The sequence below is a fragment of the Suncus etruscus genome, chromosome 9 (genome assembly GCF_024139225.1).
Source record: "Suncus etruscus isolate mSunEtr1 chromosome 9, mSunEtr1.pri.cur, whole genome shotgun sequence".
NCBI lineage: Eukaryota > Metazoa > Chordata > Mammalia > Eulipotyphla > Soricidae > Suncus > Suncus etruscus.
Window position 1 is genome coordinate 54,794,511 of NC_064856.1, and position 10,964 is coordinate 54,805,474.

General features: G+C 36.6%; 1 protein-coding gene across 1 annotated transcript; it reads left to right on the top strand.

Annotated features, from left to right (window-relative positions):
* The first annotated feature begins 2,719 nt into the window (after positions 1-2,719).
* LOC126018254 (olfactory receptor 52E8-like) lies at positions 2,720-3,661 on the top strand. The gene has a single exon (XM_049780397.1). The coding sequence runs from the start codon at positions 2,720-2,722 to the stop codon at positions 3,659-3,661; it is 942 nt and encodes a 313-aa protein (XP_049636354.1).
* The last annotated feature ends 7,303 nt before the right edge of the window (positions 3,662-10,964 follow it).

Genomic DNA, 10,964 nt, shown 5'->3' on the forward strand with positions numbered 1-10,964 from the left:
GAATGTTAATTGCAGGATAGCAAGAATAAGCTCTCCTTTTATGTTTATCATCACAGTATTAGTCTTGAAAAGATGAATGATGAATGGCTTTGTATTTGTACCTTTTTATTTTATTTTATTCATTTGTTTTTGACTTTGTTTGGAGGACAAATTGTCTATGTTCACTGCCTACTCCAGACTCTACATTCAGGGATCTTTCCTGAGAAGGCTCAGGAAAATATATGGTTCCACGGAGTTAAATTGGGACATGACCATATACAAGAAAAACACCCTACATTTTGAACTGTTCTAATAATGAGAATGTATGAGGGAAATTGAGAACCTGTTTAGAGTACAGGCGGGGGTCGGGTGGGGAGGAGGGAGACTTGGGACATTGGTGATGGGAATGTTGCACTGGTGAAAAAAAAAAATATACAACTCAAAACTCAGGAAAAAAAAAAAAGAAAAACACCCTATCCTATGCTCTAGTTCTCCAGCTCCTAAATTCATGATTTATTGACTATGTGAATCATGAAGCAGCAATTTTAGAGTTATATTTGTGAAAATGGGATCCACAGTTCAACCAATATAACATTTCAGCAAGGGAATTAAGTTGTATTTCATAAAGAGGTCACAGACTGCTGCCAGATTTGGCAAGATTGATAAAGAAGCTGCACTTTATATCTTTGTATATTAATCAGATTCAGGAAATAAAATATGGTACTCTAATTTTGTAGTGGTTTGCAGACAAAGTTTGAAGAAAATCCTATTTAGCAATCTGTTGAGATAACTGCAAATATCTGTTGCAGATATTTAGAGTTTTGGGTCAGTGGTACCCATCTTACTATTTGAATGCAGCAAATATTCTTTAACATATGAATAAAGATTAAATGAGAGACTAGTGACCAATATCCCTCATAAATTAACTAACTTGTTGCTTAGATGACTATTTATAGACTTGTAAATAATGTATCAGAGAGGAGGAATGCATAGGTTTTCAAACACTCTTAGAAAATCATCGATAGTAAGTAGAAAGTTCATTTTCTTAGATGCTACATGTATTATGAAATCTAAATGCTTCATGGAAATTCAAAAATAACTAAAGAAGCATACAAATTATTGATTGGTTGTAAATATACTAAATTTTTGAACAATGTTATTATTTTTTGAGTTCTGATAGGTAAACTTTCTTTTCATTTTTGTTCTTTATTTACCCCCATTAGAAATATTTACCATTGTAAGTTTCCTGTAATTTGGTATCAACTAATAGTGACAATGGAATTTTTCGTGTAAGATTTTTCATTTTTATTGTGACCAAAGTGAATAACAAGTCTTTCAGTAATATTTAAGGTATACAGTGACAATGATTCAGGCCATTCCCACCATCAGGATTATCCTTCCTCCACCCCTTTTCCCAGCATGTGTCCTATATCTCCCTCCTTTTTATTAATTTGTTTTTGTTTGAAATTTTACTGAATTTCATGGGTATAGAGAGATAGTGCAGCAAGTAAGATGCTTGCCTTACATGTGATTAACCAGGGTTCAAATCCTCAACACTACATATGGTCTCTAATTCTTGTCAGGAGTATTCCCTGAATACAGGCAGGTGTGACCTCCAAAGAAAACCAACAGTATTACTGAATTTTTAGTTTAGTTTCATACTCCAGTATATTTTGTTCAACACAGCACCCATCTCTATATCTACACATTATGTGCATATTTGAGACTATAATACAATTTATTTTTTAATTTTGGTGAAATCTTAGAGAGTCTGTATTCTTTTTTTTATGCTCAGGGGTTACTCCTGCTATTCTTTCAAAAATCACCCCTGGCTTGGAGACCATATGGGATGTCGGGGAGCAAACCGAGGTCCATCCTGGGTCAGCCTCATGCAGGACAAACGTACCACTGTGCCATTGCTCTATCTCAGTATTCATTTTTTTAAAAGAATAGTATTTAAAATATCTAATTAATTTTAGTATGGGAAATAATTGATAGATAATTTAATATTACCTCTGAATTCATGGTGTTTTTTTTTTTGTTTGTTTTAGAGACACACCTGGTGGTGCTGACTCTGAGCTCCTGACTCTATGGTCAGAAGTTACTCCTGGCAGACTCGACTAAGCTTATGGATTCATGGTTTTGAACCCTAGTCACCCATGTGAAAAGAAAATGACCTACTTACTGTATTAGCATCACTCAGGTCTCTGAATTTATGTTTAAATTTCATAATAGAAAAAGAGAAATTTATTTGTAGTTTTCACTACAAATTGAGAACTTTCTCTATACCATTGGGAGAAGCTACAAGAAAATGAGGAATATTTTAAAGATTCCATCCTTTCTCCTTTCCTTTTCTTTTTCTTCTTTCTTTCTGTAAAATCACCCTAACCATTACTACTAATGGTTAGAACTCTATATTGTGATACATTTTTATGTTGCAATGTAGTTCCATCTACATTTTGCTAATCTTTATTCTATCACATAATTAGTTGCCCTTTGTTGTGTTAGATTAATTTTAGTTAGAACTAGTATCAGCAATTTTAAATTATATAACAAAATATTGTATAACAATGCTGAATAAAAGGATTTCATTCTATTCTGAAAATAAATTAGAAGAATTGAAATGTTATTTTGCTTTTTTTTTTTAGGAATCTGAATAAAGAAGTGAAGCATTGCATCTCTTTAGGAATCAATAGTTATCTTCAGTGTGTCCACAACCACTAATTGCTGCTTAAAAATAATGTCTATGCCTAATGACACTGCATACCATCCTTCTTCATTCCTTTTGCTGGGCATTCGAGGGCTAGAACATTTGCATACCTGGATTGGATTTCCTTTTTTCTTTGTGTATGTAGTTGCACTTTTTGGGAATACAGTTATCCTTTTTGTGATCCAGACTGAACAGAGTCTCCATGAACCCATGTACTACTTCCTGGCCATGTTGAATATCATTGACTTGTGCTTATCCACAAGCACAATTCCCAAAATGCTGGGGATCTTCTGGTTCAATCTCAGAGAAATTTCATTTGGTGGTTGTCTTACTCAGATGTTCTTCATACACTACTTCACTGGCATGGAGAGCCTTATTCTGGTGGCTATGGCATTTGACCGCTTTGTTGCTATTTGTAAACCTCTTCGGTACACCATGATTCTCACTAACAAAATCATCATCATCATTGCATGCGTTGCCATACTGAGGAGCCTGTACATGGTGCTTCCTGCAGTAATACTTATACTGAGGCTGCCATTCTGTGGACATTATATCATTCCTCATACCTATTGTGAGCACATGGGTATTCTCCGACTAGCTTGTGCTAGCATCAAAGTGAACAGTATATTTGGACTTAGCAATATTTCCCTCTTATTATTGGATGTCCTCCTCATTATTCTATCTTATGTTAGGATCCTTTATGCTGTCTTTTGCCTACCCTCCTGGGAAGCCCGGTTCAAATCTCTCAACACCTGTGGTTCACACATTGCTGTTATCTTAGCCTTTTTCACGCCAGCATTTTTCTCTTTTCTGACCCACCGTTTTGGCCACAATGTTCCCCAATACATTCATATCCTTCTAGCCAATATATATGTCGTTTTTCCACCAGCCCTCAATCCTGTGATTTATGGTGTCAGGAACAAGCAAATTAGAGAATATGTCCTTAGAATATTCTTCAAGAAAAATCACTAACTATTCAGAGACTTTAGAAAATAGGTCTTTAAACTTGTTTCTTCCATTGTATAATGTTTTAACAATATATTAATGCATGGAAAGATAGAAAATAGTATTAAGTTTGAGGTAAGAATTTCAGACTTAAAGTTGACTATGTTAGTAAGTTATGTAAAAAGAAAGAAAAATTTGATGTCCAGTTATAAAACTGAGAAGGGCATTTATCTCCCATATAAACAAATATAATTGTTACTGTATCAAAGACTAAAGCAAGAATAAAAATGTATATATCATAATAAAGTTTATTATAATATAAAAATTGTTATCAAATAATATTTATAATAAATTATGCTTCATTAAACTAAAATATATTTTCTTCAGAATAAATAAGAAAGGAACTATAAGTGAAAACCATAATTTAGAAGCAGACATTGCCTACTTTTTGTGACTTGCATTTTAAGTTATAACTAAGTTTTCCAATTAAATTAAAAGGAAAATTGTATGACTAAATATGCAATAAGTATTATATGTATGTTTCTTAAGGCATATTAGCTTTACTATACTAATATTCAGCATTTTCATTGTATAGCATAATAGAATTACAAAGAAAAATGCTCACAAAACCTAGGTGTATTAAAATGACAGTTAATAATAGCTACTATTAATTTCACCAATCACTTTGATATGTTCTTGAAAATGTCTACTTTAATTGAAAGTATAAAACTAATTTCACTCAAGCTATTAGATATGAACAATAGTTATTTCATACAGAAAAATAAATCAAGGTTCAAAGACCAGTTTAAACTGCTATGCATAAGATTACAAGTTCATACCTGTGGTCACACACAATATTCCCAGCATCACTTTGTGTAATCTGGTTAGTTGTCAATACCTCTATATTGACAGGACTGAATATCTATACCCACATACAAGAACAGAAAATTGCTGAGAATGGTCACAGGATTCTCTGAGCACTGTTCTGGAGCCCATTATCCCCAACAAATACAATATTTTAGAGTGTTCACAGATTTTACAAGTAAGAATTAGGACAATATCATACAAATGATTCTTTTTATATGATCTAAGTCTTCTCATTTTGGTTAGTCAAATGAGTGAGAATGACTTAAAATTGGACACTAAAAAGAGATTGTAGGTAAGTTAAATAAAACTGTTTAACTTATAAGTCAAAGGTCAATAGGGTTAGGCAAAGTTAAGACTCTTGTCTGGAGCTATATTCTACAATTTCCCTCATGTTTGAGTGGCATTGATCTGCCCTATAAATAGTAGTCTCCTTCCCTACTTTCATAGCACTAAACATGGAGTTAGACTCACTTTAGTGAATTTTCTATTATCTAGGATACTGGATTCACTTATTCAGGACAGCGCAGCGCTTTATCCTGACTTTCATTTGTAAGGAGTATGTCAAAGAATTACCAGTCATTGTTAAGCTTTAGTGGACAATATGTAGAACAAAACAGCAAAGAAAGAATGATAAAATATGCTAATGACATGGTCAGTAACCATCGTAACAGTTTTAAATATAAACTTTTAATTTTAAAAGCAATATTTATCTAATATTTCCTAAAAAGAAGAGTGAATGACTTAGAAAGGGAAAAGAAAGTTATTTTATTTTATTTTATTTTTTTTAATGCATAATTTTTTTTATTTAAACACCTTGATTACATACATGATTGTGTTTGGGTTTCAGTCATAAAAGGAACACCACCCATCACCAGTGCAACATTCCCATCACCCAAGTCCCAAATCTCCCTCCTCCCCACCCAACCCCCGCCTGTACCCTAAACAGGCTCTACATTTCCCTCATACATTCTCAATATTAGGACAGTTCAAAATGTAGTTATTTCTCTAACTAAACTCATCACTCTTTGTGGTGAGCTTCCTGAGGTGAGCTGGAACTTCCAGCTCTTTTCTCTTTTGTGTCTGAAAATTATTATTACCAGGGTGTCTTTCATTTTTCTTAAAACCCATAGATGAGTGAGACCATTCTGCGTTTTTCTCTCTCTCTCTCTGACTTATTTCACTCAGCATAATAGATTCCATGTACATCCATGTATAGGAAAATTTCATGACTTCATCTCTCCTGACAGCTGCATAATATTCCATTGTGTATATGTACCACAGTTTCTTTAGCCATTCGTCTGTTGAAGGGCATCTTGGTTGTTTCCAGAGTCTTGCTATGGTAAATAGAGCTGCAATGAATATAGGTGTAAGGAAGGGGTTTTTGTATTGTATTTTTGTGTTCCTAGGGTATATTCCTAGGAGTGGTATAGCTGGATCATATGGGAGCTCGATTTCCAGTTTTTGGAGGAATCTCCATATCGCTTTCCATAAAGGTTGAACTAGACAGCATTCCCACCAGCAGTGGATAAGAGTTCCTTTCTCTCCACATCCCCGCCAACACTGTTTATTCTCATTCTTTGTGATGTGTGCCATTCTCTGGGGTGTGAGGTGGTATCTCATCGTTGTTTTGATTTGCATCTCCCTGATGATTAGTGATGTGGAACATTTTTTCATGTGTCTTTTGGCCATGCGTATTTCTTCTTTGTCAAAGTGTCTGTTCATTTCTTCTCCCCATTTTTTGATGGGGTTAGATGTTTTTTTCTTGTAAAGTTCTGTCAGTGCCTTGTATATTTTGGAGATTAGCCCCTTATCTGATGGGTATTGGGTGAATAGTTTCTCCAACTCAGTGGGTGGCTCTTGTATCCTGGGCACTATTTCCTTTGAGGTGCAGAAGCTTCTCAGCTTAATATATTCCCATCTGTTAATCTCTGCTTTCACTTGCTTGGAGAGTGCAGTTTCCTCCTTGAAGATGCCTGTAATGTCCTGTAGTGTTTTGCCTATGTGCTGTTCTATATATCTTATGGTTTTGGGGCTGATATCGAGGTCTTTAATCCATTTGGATTTTACCTTTGTACATGATGTTAGCTGGGGATCTAAGTTTAATTTTTTGCAAGTGGCTATCCAATTGTGCCAACACCACTTGTTGAAGAGGCTTTCCCTGCTCCATTTAGGATTTCCTGCTCCTTTATCAAAAATTAGATGGTTGTATCTCTGGGGAACATTTTCTGAGTATTCAAGCCTATTCCACTGATCTGAGGACCTATCCTTATTCCAATACCATGCTGTTTTGATAACTGTTGCTTTGTAGTACAGTTTAAAGTTGGGAAAAGTAATTCCTCCCATATTCTTTTTCCCAATGATTGCTTTAGCTATTCGAGGGTGTTTATTGTTCCAAATGAATTTCAAAAGTGTCTGATCCACTTCTTTGAAGAATGTCATGGGTATCTTTAGAGGGATGGCATTAAATCTGTATAATGCCTTGGGGAGTATTGACATTTTGATGATGTTAATCCTGCCAATCCATGAGCAGGGTATGTGTTTCCATTTCCGTGTGTCCTCTCTTATTTCTTGGAGCAGAGTTTTATAGTTTTCTTTGTATAGGTCCTTCACATATTTAGTCAAGTTGATTCCAAGATATTTGAGTTTGTGTGGTACTATTGTGAATGGGGTTGTTTTCTTAATGTCCATTTCATCCTTATTACTATTGGTATATAGAAAGGCCATTGATTTTTGTGTGTTAATTTTGTAGCCTGCCACCTTGCTATATGAGTCTATTGTTTCTAGAAGCTTTTTGATAGAGTCTTTAGGGTTTTCTAAGTAGAGTATCATGTCATCTGCAAACAGTGAGAGCTTGACTTCTTCCTTTCCTATCTGGATTCCCTTGATATCCTTTTCTTGCCTAATCGCTACAGCAAGTACTTCCAGTGCTATGTTGAATAGGAGTGGTGAGAGAGGACAGCCTTGTCTTGTGCCAGAATTTAGAGGGAAGGCTTTCAGTTTTTCTCCATTGAGGATAATATTTGCCACTGGCTTGTGGTAGATGGCCTTCACTATATTGAGAAAGGTTCCCTCCATTCCCATCTTGCTGAGAGTTTTGATCAAGAATGGGTGTTGGACCTTATCAAATGCTTTCTCTGCATCTATTGATATGATCATGTGGTTTTTATTTTTCTTGTTATTGATGTTGTGTATTATGTTGATAGATTTACGGATGTTAAACCAGCCTTGCATTCCTGGGATGAAACCTACTTGATCGTAGTGGATGATCTTCTTAACGAGGCATTGAATCCTATTTGCCAGGATTTTGTTGAGGATCTTTGCATCTGCATTCATCAGTGATATTGGTCTGTAATTTTCTTTTTTGGTAGCGTCTCTGTCTGGTTTAGGTATCAAGGTGATGTTGGCTTCATAAAAGCTATTTGGAAGTGTTTCTGTTTGTTCAATTTCATGAAAGAGTCTTGCCAAGATTGGCAGTAGTTCCTCTTGGAAAGTTTGATAGAATTCATTAGTGAATCCATCTGGACCTGGGCTTTTGTTTTTGGGCAGACATTTGATTACTGTTTTAATTTCATCAATGGTGATGGGGGTGTTTAGATATGCTACATCCTCTTCCTTCAACCGTGGAAGATTATAAGAGTCCAAGAATTTATCCATTTCTTCCAGGTTCTCATTTTTAGTGGCGTAGAGTTTTTCAAAGTAGTTTCTGATTACCCTTTGAATCTCTGTCATATCAGTAGTGATCTCTCCTTTTTCATTCCTGATACGAGTTATCAAGTTTCTCTCTCTCTCTTTCTTTGTTAGGTTTGCCAGTGGTCTATCAATCTTGTTTATTTTTTCAAAGAACCAACTTCTGCTTTCGTTGATCTTTCGGATTGTTTTTTGAGTTTCCACTTCGTTGATTTCTGCTCTCAGCTTTGTTATTTCCTTCTGTCTTCCTATTCTTGGGTCCTTTTGTTGAGCATTTTCTAGTTCTATTAGCTGTGTCATTAAGCTACTCAGGTAAGCTCCTTCTTCCTTCCTGATGTGTGCTTGCAAAGCTATAAATTTTCCTCTCAGTACTGCTTTTGCTGTGTCCCATAAGTTCTGAGAGTTTGTGTCTTTATTGTCATTTGTTTCCAGGAACCTTTTGATTTCCTCCTTGATTTCATCTCGGACCCACTGGTTATTGAGCATGAGGCTGTTTAACTTCCAGGTGTTAAAGTGTTTCTTCTGAGTCCCTTTGGAGTTCACAAATAATTTCAGAGCCTTGTGGTCAGCGAAGGTAGTCTGCAAAATTTCTATCCTCTTGATCTTATGGAGGTATGTTTTATGTGCCAGCATGTAGTCTATCCTGGAGAATGTCCCATGTACATTGGAGAAGAATGTGTATCCAGGTTTCTGGGGATGGAGTGTCCTATATATATCCACTAGGCCTCTTTCTTCCATTTCTCTCCTCAGGTCTAGTATATTCTTGTTGGGTTTCAGTCTGGTTGACCTGTCCAGTGTTGACAAAGCCGTGTTAAGGTCCCCCACAATTATTGTGTTGTTGTTGATATTATTTTTCAGATTTGTCAACAGTTGTATTAAATATTTTGCTGGCCCCTCATTCGGTGCATATATGTTTAGGAGAGTGAATTCTTCCTGCTCTACGTACCCCTTGATTAATATAAAATGTCCGTCTTTGTCCCTTACAACCTTCCTGAGTATAAAGTTTGCATTATCTGATATTAGTATGGCCACTCCAGCTTTTATATGGGTGTTGTTTGCTTGGATAACTTTTCTCCAGCCTTTTATTTTGAGTCTATGTTTGTTCTGACTATTCAGGTGCGTTTCTTGTAGGCAGCAGAGGTTGGATTGAGTTTTTTGATCCATTTAGCCACTCTGTGTCTCTTAACTGGTGCATTTAGTCCATTGACATTGAGAGAAAGAATTGTCCTGGGATTTAACGCCATCTTTATTTCAAAATTTGGTGTGTCTTTTGGTTAGTCTTGTCTTAGATTAGGTCTTTCAGTTTTTCTCTTAAGACTGGTTTTGTGTCTGTGAAGTTTCTGAGCTGTTTTTTGTCTGTGAAACCATGTATTCTTCCATCAAACCGGAAAGTGAGTTTTGCTGGGTATAGTATTCTGGGTGAAGCATTCATTTCATTCAGTCTTGTCACAATATCCCACCACTGCTTTCTGGCATTGAGTGTTTCTGGTGACAGGTCTGCTGTAAATCTCAGGGAAGCTTGCTTGAACATGATTTCCCCTTTTGATCTTGCTGTTTTCAGAATTCTGTCTCTATCTGTGGGATTTGTCATTGTGACTAGGATGTGTCTTGGGGTGGTTTTTCTGGGGTCTCTTTTGGTTGGTACTCTTCGGGCATGCAGGATTTGATCACATATATTCTTTAGCTCTGGAAGTTTCTCTTTAATGATGTTCTTGACCATTGATTCTTCCTGGAAATTTTCTTCCTGGGTCTCTGGGACTCCAATGATTCTTAAGTTGTTTCTGTTGATCTTATCATAGACTTCTATTTTCGTCTGTTCCCATTCTTTGACTAATTTTTCCATTGTCTGCTCATTTGCTTTAAGTTTTTTGTCCAATCTCTCCTGCTGTATGGAATTGTTATGTATCTCATCTTCCACAGCACCAAGTCTATTCTCAGCTTCTGATACCCTGTCCCAGAGCTTATCCATTTTGTCATTCACTTCGTTTACTGACTTTTTCAGTCCTGTTAGTTGACATGTTATTTCAGTTTGGAGTTTTGTCATTTCTGCCTTCATATTTTCTTGGTTCTTATTAGTGTTCTGTTCAACTCGATCCATGGTTTCTTGGAGTCTGTTGAGCACCTTCCATATTGCTAGTCTAAAGTCCTTATCTGAGAGGTTGATTAGTTGTTCAGTCATTATCTGGTCCTCAGAATTGTCATCTTCATTCTCTATGTCTGATGCTGGCCTGCGTTGTTTCCCCATTGTCACACTTGTATTGTGGGTTTTTCTACGTGTTGTGGTGGTATTCATTGTCTATATGATGTAGGCAGCACACTCCTCTGGCTCCTCCCTTTCTGGATGGGCTGACTTGCCTCTAAGGGAGGGGAGTCCTCCGTGGATGAAGCCTCACACTGGGTCAAATCTTAGGCCCGAGCATGCAACAGAGAAGACAGTCCAGAGAGAAATGTTTGCTTCTGTGATATAGCGCCGTTCTTAGTGTGATTTTTCCTTCTTGTTGCAATGGAGTTCTTTCCTTAGAAAGAGTGCACGGCCGCGTAGCGAAGCGGAGTGGCCGTGCTCCTCTGAGCCTCTTTTTGCCCCACTCACAAGAGTTTCACGCAAGAGGACAGTAGACAGACATAGACAGGTCACACTCACAGTCTTTCACAGCTGAGCCTCACTGGGCCGGTGTACTTTCGCGGATTTTCCCCTCCTGGTGTCACACACAGGGAGCCAGCTTTTGCAAAGGTTAGCCGGTTTTTATGCTCTGAAGTCCCTCCCTGAAAATGGCGT